The sequence below is a fragment of the Callithrix jacchus genome, chromosome 1 (genome assembly GCF_049354715.1).
Source record: "Callithrix jacchus isolate 240 chromosome 1, calJac240_pri, whole genome shotgun sequence".
Classification (NCBI taxonomy): Eukaryota; Metazoa; Chordata; class Mammalia; order Primates; family Cebidae; genus Callithrix; species Callithrix jacchus.
This window is the reverse complement of record NC_133502.1, coordinates 172,283,162-172,301,254: the sequence shown is the minus strand read 5'-3', so window position 1 is coordinate 172,301,254 and position 18,093 is coordinate 172,283,162. Positions and strand designations below refer to the sequence as shown.

Sequence of the window (18,093 nt, the reverse complement as noted above, 5' to 3'; positions counted from 1 at the left end):
AGCCTGGTGACAGAGCGAGCCTCTGACTACAAAAATTATCCAGCTATGGTGGCGCATGCCTGTAGTCCCAGCTACTTGGGAGGCTGAGGTTAGGAGAATTACTTGAACCCAGGAGACGGAGATTGCTGTGAGCTGAGATCACACCACTGCACTCCAGGCTGGCAATAGAGCAAGACTCAGACTCTACAAAAATTAGTCAGGCATAGTGGTGCACGCCTGTAGTCCCAGCCACTTGGGAGACTGAGGCAGGAGAATTGCTTGAACCTGGGATGCAGAGGTTGCAGTGAGCTAAGGTTCTGCCACTGCACTCCATCCTGGGTGACAGAGTGAAACTCCATCTCAAGAGAAAAAAAAAGCCACACAGAGTGGATTGCAGAACTGAGGTCAGCAGCCAGGCTGCTCTCAGAGTGAAGGGAGCAATGGTCAGGACCTGGTGGAGGACAGTGGGGATGGAGAAGTGGAACTCATGCTGAAGTAGATAGAGAGATGGTGTATGATGTGTAGAATATCTGTTGCAGTAGCATAGACGACTTTGGGCTCATGGGGCCTTTGGGACGACCCTTTGCAGGTGCCTGCAGTGGGAATGCTGTGTGTGTGTGTGTGTGTGTGTGTGTGTGTGTGTGTGTGTGTGTGTCTGTTCCTGTTCCTGTCCCTGTCCCTGTCCCATCATGAGAAATTGAATAGAGGCTTTCCTGGGAAGGGTGGGTGTGCTGGGAGAGGCCAGGGGGCTACTCAGAGATGGTTCCTGATTGTGGAGTCTGCTTTGAATTTCTTCTCTGTGAACTGTTCTAGCTCAGAGGCATGGGAATAATTTATAATGGACATTCAATCCTCTGCCTTACACAGGCAGTTTTTTAAACTCTCAGAAATAATTAGCATTTCGCCAGTCCGTGTTTCCAGCAGTCTGTGACAGGAAGACTCTTTAGGACATAGAGCAAAACTGAAATGTATCAGTGTTAGATTCGATCCTGGTTAAAGTTTTTGACCTGCATACTAATATTCCATTTGTTTCCTCTTCTTCCTCCAGCTATCTCCCCTGGTTCGAGGTATTTTATAAGCTACTTAACATCCTGGCAGATTACACGACAAAAAGACAGGTATTTGCCTTTTAAAAATAATTCTTTTTAACAAATAAGCTTTAATTTTTATAATGAAAAAGTAAAACATGCCTTATATTTTACCAAAAAAGTAATGCAGTCCTATTACAGAAAGTGTGGGAAATTCAGAAAATAACAGGAAGGAAAAAAACATCACTCCTAATTTGCCCCTGTTCTCTTCCCTAAAATAAATATTGCCAGCATTTTGGGTTGTTTTCTTCCTTAAGTTTTTCTTTGCATTAAAGAAATGATAAATAGATCCTTAACATTCACAGCGTTAATGTTCACAATTTCTAATATTCGCAAGCAGCCTTGGAAATTTATGATATGTATTAAATTATAATTTCGCTAAGGCACAAATTTCAGTTGCTCATGTCATGCTGCAAATCTGGGGTTTGCAAGTAACACACTTAACTGGCAAGTGACCTACCCAGCTGTCCTGAGTTCCCATTTCAATAAAGCTTTGTGGTGCTTTTACAGTAACTTTTGTAAGGGTCTGAAAATTATGTTAAAAATACATCTGTACCTCGCTGTACTTTTGGAAGAAGTTGGAGCTTTATGTAGATTTTTGTAGCCCTCATTTTCAGATATCGTTATAATGAGCGTGCCTCCCATACTATTAAAAATGTTATAAATATTTTTCATGGCTGTGTAATATTTTATCATGTACCTTGATTTCCTGAGGCATTTTTTGTTACTGGGAATTGTTAATTGTTTGGGATTTTTCTACTGTTATAAGAAGTATAACCATTCACATCTTTGAGGGTAAAGCATTTTCTTCATTTTGGATTGTTTCCTTAAAAGGAGAATCCCAGATGGGCCATTGTAAGGTCAGTGGACATATACATTTTTAAAACATTTACCAAACTGCTTTCCGGAAGAATTCTGCTGTTTTCTTAAAGGATACCCTTTACCAGCAATGTAAGAAAATGCCTTGGTCACAATACTCTCGTCAGTATCATTTGTTGAATTCATTGTTTATTTGACAAGTAAAAAAGTCTCATTGTTTTAATTGCATTTATTTATTAATGAGTTGAATATTTGTCTATATATTGTCATATATTTTCTTATATCTATATAATGTCTTATATTTTCCTTTTTGTAAATGGCCTAATATTTTTAAAGTGACCCATTATTATTAAATGTTAAGGAAAAATTTTACTTAATTTTTTTTTGTTGAGTGTTCTGAGGAATTTGAGTGTTAGTTCTTAGAAATGGTCCATGGAAAGGGTAGCAGTTCATTCACACTGGGGTCCAGGGGAGGGAAAGCTGTTTTTCGTTTTCATCTCCTTAAGATTCATTTAATGTAAGCTCTAGGAAGTCCTGCATTGGAGAAACCTGTGTCACCTGTGCTTCCATCTCCTTTTGCCCCAAACCCCTTTCATTCCATGATAAATATCAGCATTCTGAGATGGCAGTGCTTCCTGGAACACACTTTTGGAAATGCTGTTTTGGAGGAAAGGCGGGAAATTGTGTTTATAATGACTAAATCATTTTTTTTTAGAGGCAGATTTACTTACTGGCAAATGTATTTCAGAGGTCACAGTAAATGGAAGGAATAACTAATAGAACAGTTCCCTTGATCACTACACTCACTGTGAAAAGAAGCTTAGATGTCAGGGGATGCTGTCATAAAAGAAGTGATTTACTCTTTGATGAATGAGTTAGGAGGTCACCTTGGGTCTGTTCATCGATTTCTGATTCACAGTTATCTTTAGTCAAACATTCAGGTTTTCACTCAAATTTGAAAGGTGTCTTTAATAAATAGAATTGTATAATATGTAGGCTCTTCACAGGTTTGAATTGGAGATTGACTCACATTTTTTTCTTCCTCCATATGCTCCAATCCAAAAAAAAAAAAAGAGAAAGTCAGCAAAACAAAGAACTTAGTACACTTTTTAAAACAAGTGATTCAGGAAAGATTATACAATTTGCACATTTGGGAGACTGGGTCATTACCCTGAAAAATTGGTGAACCTTTCTCCTGGGTCATTGCTCCAGCAGGACTCTGCCTCTTGGGATGTCAGAGACTGAGATCAGTAACATGTTTTAGTTGGAGTCTATGTCTCTTGAACATAGGACTCTTTCTTTTTCCTACTTTGGTTAAAAGAATTATGACACATATGATAGGAAATCTGCCTACAATTTTGTTTGCAAGGTGTTAGTCACTAGGTTAGAACAGAAAGAGAGTTTTTATTTAAAGAAACAGAATCTACCTTCTGCCCCAGGGCCAAAACCTTCTCCCATACAAAAGTCACGGGGAGGTTGGGAAGCAAGATAGGCTTCGAGTGTGTGTGTGTGTGTGTGTGTGTGTGTGTGTGTGTGTGTGTGGTATGGGAGACAAAGGTGTGGTTAACTGGGGTATCTGTTTGGGTCCTGGACCCATCATGTTTATCAGACCTTGAATGGGCATCCTTGTGGAAGGGATGGCAGGGCAAGGAAGACATCTGAGCCAGGGAGCAGGCTGGCTCAGCGTGTTGGAGCCTAAGGAAGAGAAGGTTGTTTATATGGGAGCCTGGTGGTAGAAACTCAGCATGGGATGTCAGAACTCAAATAGGATGTAGAAAAATCCACGTCAGAAGGGAGGCAGCAGTGGCCTAGTGCTTGTGTGTTGGATCCTGAGGTAAGGAAGGCATTTGTGTGAGGGGGTGGATGGTAGAGGCCCAGCCCTGAATGTCAGTGTCAGTGAGGGCATGGAGGGCATCTGGATGGGGAAGGAGGCAAGGATGGCAATAGAAGAGTGGTTCCATACAAATAAACAAATATATAAAGAAAATACAGGCAAGGTTTTTCACTTTTGTAGGATGAAGTCACAGATATATAAAGGGAGAAAACTAGAATAATTCCTATGTTGGAATAGTAGCCATCAGTGTGAGCCCACGTCTTTCAATATGGGAAGATGGATATAGAAATAAATAAGAGATGTGATGTGCCTCTTGTGGTTCCATGTGTGTGTGATATATTCCCTGGCTCCATTGACTGAAAGGGCCTGGAATGTGCAACACTAGGGAGCAGTGAGCACACATGGTGCCCAGATGTTGGTTTCTAAATACCATTCCGTACTAATAGAAACCAGGACTCATTGAAGAAATCACCTGATTCCGGGGCTGAGGCAGAGAAAGTATAAGATGAACCCAAAATATCTTTTGTGCCAAAAAGTAAGGAATTGCTAAAAATGTGATGGGAACATGTCACAAGGACACAGAAGCATAAGAAGGCTCCAACTAGTCATATCTGGAACAATTTGAGCATCAGAACAAATTAGGATAGTAAAGGATTATAGCACACTGAATAAAACAGGAAACTATTTACCCATGGTAATATAAATAAGTAAATGGATACATTGAAAGTTTGACGAATGGGATATTTATTTAAAGTGTCAATCCATAAAATGGTTATTTACTACAAAGAGAAAGAGTAGTGTTACTGTAGAGATATCAGATGAGTTAATCAAATGATGAAAGCTAACATCATCAGTGAAGGGACAAATTGAAATCAGACATTAGACAAAACATTAGACAATTGAAAGTTTTTCTACAAAATGGGTGGTCTCATTGTCAAGGTCATACAAATCTAGGAAAGAATGAGGAGCTGTTCCAGACTCGGGATGAGTAGAGAGTTATCACTACTAACTGCAACATGTGATTCTGAACTGGTTTGTTTGCTGTCAAGGATATTATTGGCACAGCTGGCAAAACATGGCAGGATCTGTGGATGAGATGATAATTCTGCATCAATGTTAATTTCCTGATTATTGTGATTCTCTTAGTTTGTTTTCTGCTGCTATAACAGAATACCACAGAATAGGTGATTTATAAAGAAAACAGATCTATTTGGCTCACAGTTCTGGAGGCTGGGAAGTCCAAGAGCCTGGTGCTGGCATCTTGTGTGGACCTTCTTGCTGGGTCATAACATGCAGCACTCGAGACGAGACGCAAGTTGGGGGTCAAACTTTTATCAGAAGCCCACATTAATCCATGGCATAATCATTTCTTAAAGGGTTTGCCTCTTAATACTGTTACAATGACAAATCATCAACACATGAACTTTTGGGGGAAACATTCAAACTACAACAATGATTAATGGTGATAATTTAGGAGAAAGTTTGTATCTATGGATGATGGGGCATAATCTTGACAACTCATTCTCAAATAATTCATGAAATAACTGTTCAGTAAGTTTGAGACTGTTTCAGAGCAAAACTAAACACATGCAAACACATACCCTCAAGTTCATCTCTCTGAGAAGCTTGTTTGATTTGTCACAGCTCAGATTGAAACAAGCTTGTAGTGTGGGTGCATCTTCTTTTTCCTTTCCTTAAATTCATTACTTAAATAGACAGCTGTAGTGAAGCAAGGAGGGCTCTGAAGCCTGCATTTCACCCCTTAGCTGTGCAACTTACTAACAGGCTGATTTGAAACAAGTTGCTTCACCTTTTGGAGCCTCAGTTTTCACATCCATGAAGTGGATAGTTGGGAGGGTGGAACAGAGGATGAGTGGATACAAATAAACACTTAGCAGTATTATATTAGTACAGAGAATTACACAGGGTGGGAGAAATGGCATTTGGATAATTCTATGAGCAATGTTCTTGTTCTTTTGAGCATTTTAGAGGTGAATTCATTTTCAATCAAATAATTTGTATTGCTTTGTATGTCATTATGTTGCTCAATTTCACGAATTAAAATGCATAGTTACCATCCTATATTGCATGCTGTTGTACTTAGTTCCTTTCTTACTTTCCGTAATTGGAGGCTGCCATGTGTACCCAGTGAACACTCAATAAAATTAATTGAGGATAATGATGATGAAGACGAGATCTATATTGTCATCGTTATTTCTCCCAGCCACCTCCACCCTGTAAGCTAGGATTGTTTGCATTTAAAAGTTGTTGCTATGGAGTTGAGGGGATAGATTTGCTGAGAGCTTATGGTATATGATCCATAAAAGGCGGTCATGGTAGGTGTCTCACTGAGTAGAAAATGTCAAACTTGGTGTAGGAGGATCTATTTGTCTCTTATGTTTGAGGCATACGCAGTGTCTTTTGTCAAACCCTACATGGATATCAAACTTATTTCTGTGCTGGGGCCAGCATCTCCCCAACCCCCTTAGTTGTGTGTGCCCAGACCTCCCTGCAGGTATCTTACTAAGGGCTCAGCCTTGCTTTTGTTACTTAGGCCTTTTATTTCTTTCAGGAAAATCAGTGGAATGAGCTCCTTGAAACTCTGCACAAACTTCCCATCCCTGACCCAGGAGTGTCTGTTCATCTCAGTGTGGTAAGTGGGGCAGAGTATTAGCCATTACTGAGAACCCATTTCATTATTGACAGTAAGAGGAGCTAGCTGAAGAGTATTTATTTTGTCATCTGTACCTCCCTTCCCCCATCCCCAAATACTCTGACATCTCCGGGCTCAAGGTAAGCTAGGGAGTTGAATTTCTTCCTTTCTCTGAGATTCTATAAGAAGTAGACAGGTCTTAAATGTCTTCAGGCTTCTCTGTGGCCATCATCCCTGGCATCACTAGCATCTCCTGGATCACAGATGCTGGGGTGAAATAGGACAGCTGGCCCCACCTGCTTTCTGAGTCCCTGTCCTGGCCTCCCTACATCACCCTCACTCCCCAGCACTGCTGTGCGTGTCCCTTTGCTGAAGCCCATCCTGCACCCTCAGCTTTCAACATTTCCTCTCCCCTGTGTGCCAGGTAACAGATATTCATCCTTCAGAACTCAACTCTGATTTTATTTCCAGAGAAATCCTCCCTTGATACCTCAGAGGTTTAGCTAAGATTACCTCCTTTGCCCCAAGCATCTTACGCACTTTGCGGTACTTAGTTACACCCTATTGGAATGATCCCTTTTCCTGTCCCCCTCATTGGACTGTGTGTCCCTTGAGGACAGAGAGGGAGAGTGTTTAGTGTGTTCCTGGCCTTCAGTAATAGCTTCTTTGAATGCCTGTAAATATGTACTGCTACCACATTTTCTGCAGCATGCTCTGAACTACCAATTGGAAGATTTCAATCCTAGTCATTGTCTTAACAGTGACTTGAGTGACCTTAATCAGGACCTTTAACCTTGTCGGCTTCAGTTTCCTCATCAGTCACATAAGGCATCAGAAGAGGTATAGGAGATCTTTTTCGTATTTTAGTTCCAGGAATTCTCTAATTCCCCAGGTCAAAACCCTCAAGCCCTTGTCACTACCTTCATCAGAATTCTCAGAGACATACTTGACCAGGTATTGATTATTATCCAGGGGTTATTTCCCTTAAGTCATGGGGCCTGAAAGTTTTAAGAGTTTTGTCTTTCATCTTCATTAGAACCAGGTACAGTGTTGGTATTCAGTGGTGGAAAGGTATCTCCCCTCCTAAAAAAAATTCATTCCTTATAGGTTTTTTTCAGAATGATGATAAAATTGAAAACAGTGTTACTATCAGTAATTAGTAATCTATTTTAAGTTCCTAATTTATATTAAATATGTATCTCTAATGTTCAATACAACTCTACAAAAATAGATATTAATATTCCCATGTCATGGATGAGGTTACAAGAGAAAAAGATACCTGCCCTTCCAAAATCATGTGATTAATAAGAGGTAAGACTTGAGTTTTCAAAGCCAAGGCTAACTTAGGCCTGTATTCTTTCCACTGTGCCATACATGTTGAAGGAGAAGAAGAGAAGGAAGGAAGGAACCAAAAAAAAAATGAATTTACAAAGATTTTTGCTCATTTTAATAGAGCATAGGAAGGAAAGAAACCTTGCTACAAAAAGTCTTATATGGCTGGGGAGACCGTCTGGAAAAGATGAACAAATGAGCTTTAAAGCTGCCCTAGTCCTTGCTGTATAGCTAAGCAGCCCTGCCTTTGTCTCTGCAGCTTGATCTCACCACTTCAGTCTGTAATAACATCCGACAGGTAGCTGTGGAATAGCCCAGCTGGGTCACCAGCTGCTGGGGAGGAAGGTCCACTCCTTCCCTCGAATGGCTGCTCAGGCAGCGTGCATGCCAGGCCTCAAGGACAAGCCATCTCAGGGGCAGCAGGAACTGCTGGGGTGGCGCAGCTGTTTCATGCCAGTGGTTTCTAGGAATGTTTCTGACCTCTCCTGGTCCCCAGCATTTCATGGGCAATGGAGCAAGACAGAATCTCAAAGGACAGCCTGGGGACTACTTGGTTTTGGAATCGTGTTGGCTCACTATTTACTATCCATTGTGTCTGTAAAGGCAGATATTTTTTTCTTTCCTTTTCACTGGGGATTCCTCTCTCCATATTGCATTTCTGATTTTGAAGGACTACTCTCATCTAGTAATAATACATCCTGAAATGCTGGTAAAATGGTAATCCTGAACTTTTTGTCTCTAGTCGCTCTCTGCAAGAGAATATTTCTATGTATCTGATATGAGTAATTGATAAAAATAGTAATATGAACTAGCAGTTCAGAGCAATAATTTTATATTGAAATACCATTTATTGAACAGTAGACACTTCATATATATCACATTTATTCTTTAACAATTTTGAAGTAGATAATATGATTCCCATTTACAGATTCAAAAACTGAGGTTCTGTGCTATTAAGTGAATTTGCTAAGCTACATAGCTATTAAGTGGCTGGTTCTTTGGTCTGAGCTCTTTCCTTCTCACCATACCAAACTATTACTTGGTGACTCTGTCACCACATGGCCTATTACTGAACTAAACTTCTAGCCCTTTGGTATAGAAGTTGGTATTTCATTGAGTCATATTTGAACCTTGTATTTTACTTTTCCCGTTTTAATCTTCATTGTTGAATTAATCATTTACTAGTTTCCATGCTACACCATCTCTTCTGTAATCCTTCATAGGTAGTATTTTGACATACACACAGATTTTGGAATAATCCATCAAAGAAGACTTTTTTAAAAGTTATCTTTTTTATAATTTTTATTTTATACTTTTTTTATTATTTCCATTCAAGTCCCTTTAGCTGTCATTTGCACATAAAAAGGACAGATATACCAGTTTGTTATAGTGGAAAGAGCATGGCTCTAGTTACACAGATTCGGTTTTGGTCCTTTTTCTGCTACCTACTAGCTATGTGATCTTTGACTACTTGACCTCTGTGAGCATTAATTTACCCATTTGTAATTTGGAGATAATATCTATCTCAAAATTTATTATGGTAATTAGAGCTAACATTTAGAGTATTAGACATAATGCCTTTCATGTACCAGGTATTCTGTTCAGCAAATATCTGTTGCATATTAGACAAGTACCTTATACTATTATTGTTGTCATCATCATTACAATTGTCCCCAGGGCCTTTCATTTCAGAAAGCCTATACAATTCATTCTTCTAGAGACCCACTTATTTTGCAGTCACCCAAGAGTGGGGGTTGTGGTGGACAACTTCCTGAAATGTCACTTGGGGGTCCAGGTTTGAACTTGGGCCATGGCTAAGCTGACCTTCTCTGCATGTGACCTTTCCTGGCCTTTGCACAATCCCCATCTTTAATTGGCCGGCACCAAGCTCTTTCCATTCTTGCTTGCCATTGTCCTCTGAGTCTTTAATAGCAGCACAGGAGGTGTCATCAGTTCAGCCTGTTGTTATTTAACTCAGGGATCCATTCTTGTTGCATATGGAGATGACTCATTGGAAGTTCTTTGAAGAGGTCGATTTTTCAACTCCACTGAGTTTCCAGTCAGGAGGTTTATGATGGAGTGGGCTTCGTGGACAGAATTTCTCCACTCTGAGTCATCTGCAATGGTCTCAGCTTCAGTGCTCCAGCAACTGAAACTCTTCTTAACATTACTTAGGCCTTTGGGGCAGATTTTGGCCACATTTTGTAGATGAATATAATCTCAGATACTGAAACGAGATGGCAAGTTTAGTTGGTAAAAATCATCACTGAGTGAATCTGGTGATATTTTGTCCCTAGAATACGCTTGCCTCATGGAACAATAAATTATGAAACCAACAGCTTTCATGTGTTTAGAAACCTGCAAAATTCATATGGGAATTTAGCCTTTTAACCTCTTTGAACGAACGATCTATCTATCTACCTATCTCTCTCTCTCTCTGTCTCTCTCTCTCTCTCTCTCTCTCTCTGAGGCGGAGTTTCATTCTTGTCGCCCAGGCTGGAGTATAGTGGCTTGATCTCAGTTCACTGCAACCTCTGCTTCCCAGGTTCAAGTGATTCTCCTGCCTCAGCTTCTCAAGGAGCTGGGATTACAGGTACCTGCCACCACACCTTGCTAATTTGTATTTTTAGTGTAGTTGAGGTTTCACCATGTTAGCCAGGCTGGTCTTGAACTCCTGACCTCATGTGATCTGCCTGCCTTGGTCTCCCAAAGTGCTGAGATTACAGGTGTGAGCCACTACTCCTGGCCTGAGCTCTTCATTTCTATCTCCCAAGAAAGTTCTCCTCTCATAGAAAAGAACTCCATCTACCAAAGTGATGATTTAATGCATCTGGTTCAATATGGAAATACCCAAAGAAAATATTACATGGTTGTTTCTTATGAGTGAAGCCATTTCCTTATCTGAGTAAGGAAATATCTTCCAATCATTTACCTGAATTCTGAGTAATGTGATTGTTATACATTTTGGCAGAAATAAATCATTTTTGCTTTTCTTTTCTAGCATTCTTATTTTACTGTGCCTGATACCAGAGAACTTCCCAGCATACCTGAGAATGTGAGTACTTAGGAAGAAAAAATTAAATATTTACTCTGTTTTCTGCTTATTTATTTTAATAAATAAAGGATGTGATTTAAGGTATAATTTTAAAAATTACTATTTTTAAAAAGAACACATTGTAAAAACAAAAATATAAGAACTAAAATGCATTATAAAAGCAAAAACAGAATATTTGCAAAGTATAGAAAGTATAAAGACAAGGAGGGATTGTTATTCCTCTTTCTCAAGAGTAGTTATGTATTATCATGATATTTGATTCCCGCTTTTTAGAAGGTATTTTTACATGGTTAAATCACCTATTAAAAAAACATCTTTTCCATTTTCATTCATATGTTAGTTTTGTCACCTATGTAATATTCCATTTGCTGTGTAGTTTATTTAGCCATTCTCTCACTGTAGAACATTTAGATTATTTCTCATTTCTGCTATTATAAGTGAAATGTTTCTATATAAAGAATTTTCTAAATAGAGGTTTATTAGGGTAGATTTGCTCAAGCAGGATTACACTTCTACTTCTTATTCTTGTATAATTACCTTTCAGAGAATAAAATAAAGTATTTGTGGGTAAAGTATGAGGGCCCCCATCCCTACCTCCAAAGGACTTAGGAGCAGTGAACTAGAGTGTGAGAGAGCAGAAGGTTGGTGTTTGCCTTCTGAACAAGCTGAATGACATATCTAGTCTACTGCATGACATGTTTTCAAAATGTTTTACTGTGATTATAAATAGTACTATGTAGAATCAGATAAAGATGTCTACCACTTAGACACTTGACTACTTTTTAAAAATTGTAACAAATACATAACATAAAATTCACCATCTTAATCATTTTTAAGTGTACAGCTCGGTAAATTCAAATATATTCATATTTCATACAGTCAGTGTCCAGAACTCTTTGTATCTTAATGAAACTGAAGCTCTGTACTCATTAAACAATTCCCCGTTCTCCTGTCTCCCCAAGGCCTGGCAACCATCAGTCTGCTTTCTGTCTCTATGAATTTGACTACTCTCAATATAGTACTTCATGTAATGAAATAATACAATATTTGTTCTTTTGTGTCTGAGTTATTTCACTTAGCCTAATGCCTTCAAAGTTCATCTGCGTTGAAGCATGTGTCAGAATAGCCTGCCTTTTTGAGGTCGAATGATATTCCATTGTATGTATAGACCACATTTTGCCTATTTGTTCATCCATCAATAGATACTTAGATCAGTAGATACTGTTTTTACCGTTTGGCTATTATTAATAATAGTGCTTTGAATGCTGGTGTACAAATACCTGTTTGAGTCTCTGCTTTTAAATCTTTTGGGTATATACTTGAATGTTTGATTAGAAAAGTACTGGAATAAGTGGTATATCTTTTCATAACTACTGTAGATTCACAGAAAAGAAATTTTTCTAAGTGTTTTCTATAGAACAGACAGATTACAAATGTCAGGTGATCAAATGTAATGAATGAAGTTCGGCTGTAGTATTGTGATTAGGTAACAGTCTTGATAAGTTGGGATTATCAAGGATATCCACATAGTATATTATCTGTATGATCAGGCTATGGTAGAAGACGTTACATCCTTTTTGTTTGACATTAATTAAAAAAAAAATTCAGACCAGAGTTTTCATTTCAGCAAGAGTAGCTAATGTTTATTGAGAACTACTGCTTGTCAAATGATATGTTTGGTGCGTTTCTCCATTTTCTCACTTATCTCTCTCAAAAAGCTTACATGGTAGCTACCATAATTATTCTCATTTAATATAAGAAAATAGAAGCTCCAAAAATTTAAGTAACATATTCAAGATCTTACAGCAAATAAATGTTAAAATCAGAATTCAAATACTGGTCTTTCTGGATTCTTGAGACTGAGCTCTTACATACTTTGCTACACTTTGAGCCCATGATTTGTACCTTTGAGCTCTCAGAAAATTCCATTGAAATTATGAAAGAAAGGAGAAAAATATTTCCCTGATGTCAGAGGAAGCCACCATGAGCCAGAAAGTCTGGGAATTTACGTAACATAAAGGAGATGATTACTGATAGTTGTAGTCAGTTCAGCATAGACAGTGGAGACATCCAAAAGGAAGTGAAAAATAGTGCAGGAAGAGCAGAAGCAGAGGCATACTCTGGTTATGAAGGAGGCTACTAAAGGATTATTTTTAAATGGGACATTTATAAGAATTGATCATGTGCTAAATCACACCAAGAATGTCAAAGTAGAGAACTAAACTCTTACAGATCACTGATTTTTATGGCAGTGAACTGAAACTATAATAATAAATTAATTAAAGGTTTAAAAATATTCATCTATTTGAAATAGCAATTGGATCAAAGATGATAAAAATTAAAATTAGATGTTATTTAGAAATTAATGACAATGAGGACACTAAACATGTACCTTAGGGATGTGGCTAAAACCGTACTTGGGAAAATTCAGAGCTTTGAATGCTTTTATATAAATAAGAAATTTAGAAAACAAGGAACTTGACTTTCAAGGAACTAAAAAAAAAGGATAGTAATAAAAAATAACCAAAACTAGAAAAAGGAATTATAATTTAATTTATTAGGGAATATTGCTAAAGTAAAATTGAAAAATAGTAGTTAAAAAAACTGAATTTATGAAAAGAATAAAATTTTAAACTTATTCAATAAGTTTAAAAATTGTGAAAACAGAAAAATTTCTGGAAAAATACAAATGATAGTTGGCCTGAGAAATAGGCAATATGAGTATAGGATTATAACTTTAAAAGATTAATAAAGCTCTATTTCAATCCCCATCCTTCTAAAAATATATCAGGTTTAGGTGGTTATATATGTGTTACTGGAGAAGATAATTATTACTTAATCAGTATCAAATCATAGAAAAGGGATGTGTGTATGTATATCATACAACAGCAAAAGAAAAATCAAGCATAGTCCCGTATCTCAGAAATCTGTTTCTGAGATTTTTATTCAGTCCCTTTTATGACATGGTAGTTTTTCACACTGTGCTACTGGGAACTTTAGTGTTGCTTTCGGAGCCCTGGAAGGCCTCACTGAGGTAGGTGGCTGACTGACCAGAGCATTGGATCCCTGCTCCTGTTTTATTCAGAGCAAATTAATTTCCACTGCTTAAATTGGGAGTTGAGTAATATGTTATTTGAAATGAAAGTGTTCTTTCAATTTTTTTTTGTTAAGTTTAGAAACTTAACATTAAATGCATACAAAATATACATACTTTATATCTGTTTTCCTTATAACAATATACTATGAACATTTACCTGTGTTATTAAAAACACTTTATAAATATTTTGTTGTAAAAAATTAATACCGATACATAGAGAAAAAAAATGAAAGGCTCCCCCATTACCACCCTCCCTGCCCAACCCCAATCCTACTATCCCTCCAGTGTTTGATGAAACCTTTCTCTATGAATTTAGTGTTATATATGTGAGTACCTGTGTGTGTGTTGTAGATGGTTTTTAAATATAAATATGATGCTATTCATACTTGTTTGACAACTCATTTTTTGTTAAATGTATTCTAAAAAGTATTCCTATCTACCTACTTCATCCTTTTTAATGATATACTTATTTAGTGGTATTTTTATTCTTATGAAAGTAATGCATATTCATGGCTTAAAAAATCATGTAGTACCACATAGTTGTTGATGAAAATGAGCAATTTCCAAGTTGCCCAGCTACTTTCAAGTTTTTAGCAGCTGTGTTTCCCTTCGTATTTTTGAATAACCTATTCATGTTGTTGTATCTTGATTTTTTGGTCTTTTACCACCTCTAACCATCCCCACCCTGAAACACACAAAATAACATTCTCCCAGTCACATATTCCATCTCCCATTCTTCCTGTATCTTTAAAAAATTTTTACATTAAATCAAAAGTTAATGTTTACATTTTAATGAGCATGCTGACACAGATAGTAGATTACCTTTTCTTTCTTATACAACTTTTTGTCACGTAAGTGTTCTTGTGTTTCACATCTTTCTCATTCTTGACTTTATTCCCTCATTTTGGTGAAACGTGCTGGTAGTTTTCTTGAGAAAGTACTGTGTTAGAGGTGACATTTTTAGACCTAGCATGACTAAAAATAACTTTCTTCTTCTTTTTTTGAGACAGAGTCTCGCTCTGTTGTCCAGCCTGGAGTACAGTGGGACGATCTCGGCTCACTGCACACTCCACCTCTTGGGCTCAAGTGATTCTCCTGCCTTAGCCTCCTGAATAGGCATGGCTATAGGTACACACCACCATGGCAGGCTAATTTTTGTCTGTTTTAGTAGAGATAGGGTTTTACCATGTTGGCCAGGCTGATCTTGAACTCCTGACCTCAAGTGATCTGCCTGCCTCAGCCTCCCAAAGTGCTGGAATTACAAGCGTGAGTCACCGCACACAGCTTCTTTATTCTTCTTTTGATAGTTTGACTGGGTATAGAACTCTAGGTTGGAAATCACTCTCTCTTCAAAACTTTGAAGATGTTTCTCCACTAACTTCTAGCTTTCCTGTTGCAACCAAGAAGTCTTAGCCATTCTGATTCCTGTGGTTTATTTATTATAACCATCCTTTGATCGTCTCTCCTGGTATTCTGAAATTGCAGTAATGTACCTTGCTGTGGGCCTATTTTCATCTATTGTGCTGGGTGCTTGGTGGTTCCATTTAATCTGGAAACTCATGTCCTTTAGAGCTGAGAACTTTTCTCACATTATATCTTTGAAAAAATACTCTTCATTTTTCTTACGTTCTCTGGGGCCTCTATGATAGAATGTTAAATCTCCTGTATTGATCCTCTAATTTTCTTGTTTTTTCTCTCCCATTTTCCATCTCTCTCTTTGAGTTTTCTCTCTACTTCCTTCTGTCATTATATTAATATTTTCACTCATTTGTGAGACTGTTATTTATAGATTTTAAAAATTGTTCTTCTCCTTGTATTGTTTTCTTGCTCAACATTCCTATCTTCTGTTTGTTTTGTTCCATAACTTTCACTGTAGAGCCTTTCCTCAAATGCTGCACCATCACATTTAAGAGTGAGGCACTAAAAAGCTTACTGGATGCTCTTTCCTCATAAATAGGGCTTGTTATCTGGTGGGCTTTTATTGTAGGGAATAGATCAGAGTTTCTGGAGCTTGGAACTAGTGTGGCTATTTTGAGGGATGGGGAGGCTCTCAAATATCAGTATCAGAATCTTTTCTTTTGGATTGTTCAGTTTTCTTTGTCTACGGGGTGTATGCTTTATTACCAGTGTTCTGGAAGCTGAGTGGAATGGTGAGTTACGACATGTCAACGTCTAATATGTATACCTTCATTTATTCCTCATTTTAAGTGTAAGGCTTTATTTCCTGTCCTAAGCTATACCTGGTGTCCCTAGGCGTTTCTGGTTCAGTTCTTCTATAAGATAAGCACATATTCCTCTGCAGAGGTGCAGGAAAGTCTGTTGACTAGCTCAGTGAGCTGGGAGAGAAGATTCTTGGGATTGAATTACTCCTATTTTTGTTTGCACTCCCTCCCCTAGCCTTCAGAGATTCTGGGTGTCTCCAGTTCCTTTTCGGAATTCTTTTTGTGCTCTAAGTTGGGCTGAATGTTCGATGCTGTGCCTGCCCACCTTATCCATAGCTTTCAGCTTTTCTTCTCAACCTCAGTCACATGCTTGCCAGCTTGGGCCAGATTATTCTTTATTGAATGGGGCTGTTTTATACATTGTAGGATATTTAGCAAGCATCTCTGGGTTCTACTCACCATATGATGGTAGCACACTCCCCTCCAGCTGTGACAACCAAAAATGTCCAAGGGCATTGCCAAATATCCCCTGAAGGACTAATGGCCCCAGGTTGAAAACCACTTCTTTAGTCGCATCTGTTTATCGGCTTTCAAAATTTGATCTCTCTCCCATTACTGTCTCTTCTCCTGTTTTTTTGGCATTTGTGCCTTTTAAAATTCTTTTACTGTGACTTTTTCTGGGAGAGTGCTGTCAGGAGAGAGAAAAGATAAATATATGTTTAATCCACTGTATTGAACTGTTTTAACTATGCTTTCCCTACTAACAGACATTTATATTTTCTATTATAAATAATGTTATAATAAAAATGACTGCCTAGGTTAGGTACATTAAAAACAATTTTTTTCTTTTAAGAATGAAAAATTTCTTAGGAACTTGATTTTAAGGTACCTAAAAATTCTGATCATTTGTAATTTTTCAAAACCACAATTGAGATTAGGAGGGTTTTTTTTTTTTCAAGTCTTCTTCTCATAGCCTTACCTCCAGAGCCTATCTGCACTGTATGCTACCTCTCCTGCCCCAAGTATTTTTAAAATTTACATTTCTTCTGCTGGTTTTGCCACTAATGAACCAATTTCCTGCATATGACCCATTGTCCCTAAATCCTCCTTTGCAAACCAGTAAAAGGCTAGCCTTGTTTGTTTCTAAGCAGAATGGTAATACCAATCTGCCAGACTCCTAACGTACATGATTCCATTTAATCCTTAGAGCTACTCCAAGAGGAGTAGACGTGAGCCTCGTTTTATACAGGGAGCCCAGAGCTCACAGAGCTGAGGTGAAAGGTCTGCTCCTAAGCACAGTGTAGCGACACACGTTTGTAAGGTTTTGTTCCTATTGTATCCCACTGCCTCCCTGGAATTGATGTGTTCTATTCATGAGGACAAAAAGGAAAAGAAACAGTTTTTTTTAAATATAGCAAATTACGAAATGAAGCAGGAAAGCCTTTCCTCTGAGAATCTGAACTTTCGTAGGACCAATTTGTGTGGTTTTTGACATAGAATCACTATTGAGCTTTAGCCATGTTGAAATTTGCATATTAATCTCTTGATAATTTTTCAAGGATTAATTTAAAATGACTAAATTGCTGCGTTGCAAATTGAAACAAGCAATAACTGCGTTGTTAATCCTTTATCATCTGGTGTAGTAGAAGAGTATGAATTTTAGAGACAGCCAGACTCTGGGCTTCATTACCCTGGGACCTTGGGGCAATTTACTTGTGCTCTTGGAGCCTCTAGGTCCTTATCTATAAAAGGAAAATGTGAGAATTGAAGTATTAAATGTAGAGTTCCAAGGACAATGTCTGGTGTGATGGAGATGCTGCCCTTTTTTTTTGAGACGGAGTTTGCTCTGTCTCCCAGTCTGAGTGCAGTGGCAGGATCTCGTCTCACTGCAACCTCCATCTCCTGGGTTCAAGCAATTCTTCTGCTTCAGCCTCCTGAGCAGCTGGGACTATAGGTGTGCACCACCAGGCCCAACTAATTTTTGTATTTTTTTTTTTTAAGTAGAGACAGGGTTTCACCATGTTGGCCAGCCCAGGAGGATCACCTTGTGATCCTCCCACCTTTGCCTCCCAAA

At 38.0% G+C, this 18,093-nt stretch overlaps 1 protein-coding gene across 24 annotated transcripts in view; it reads left to right on the top strand.

The window, feature by feature from the left end:
• The window catches only part of DENND1A (DENN domain containing 1A), a 553,495-nt gene that overhangs the window by 261,070 nt on the left and 274,332 nt on the right, over nt 1-18,093 (top strand). For all 24 annotated transcript variants that reach the window (XM_078375906.1, XM_078375877.1, XM_078375918.1 and 21 more), the window contains 3 exons: nt 1,028-1,097; nt 6,293-6,373; nt 10,707-10,760. In XM_078375906.1, the coding sequence (XP_078232032.1) occupies nt 1,028-1,097; nt 6,293-6,373; nt 10,707-10,760 (205 nt within the window). The remainder of the gene's footprint in view (nt 1-1,027; nt 1,098-6,292; nt 6,374-10,706; nt 10,761-18,093) is intronic.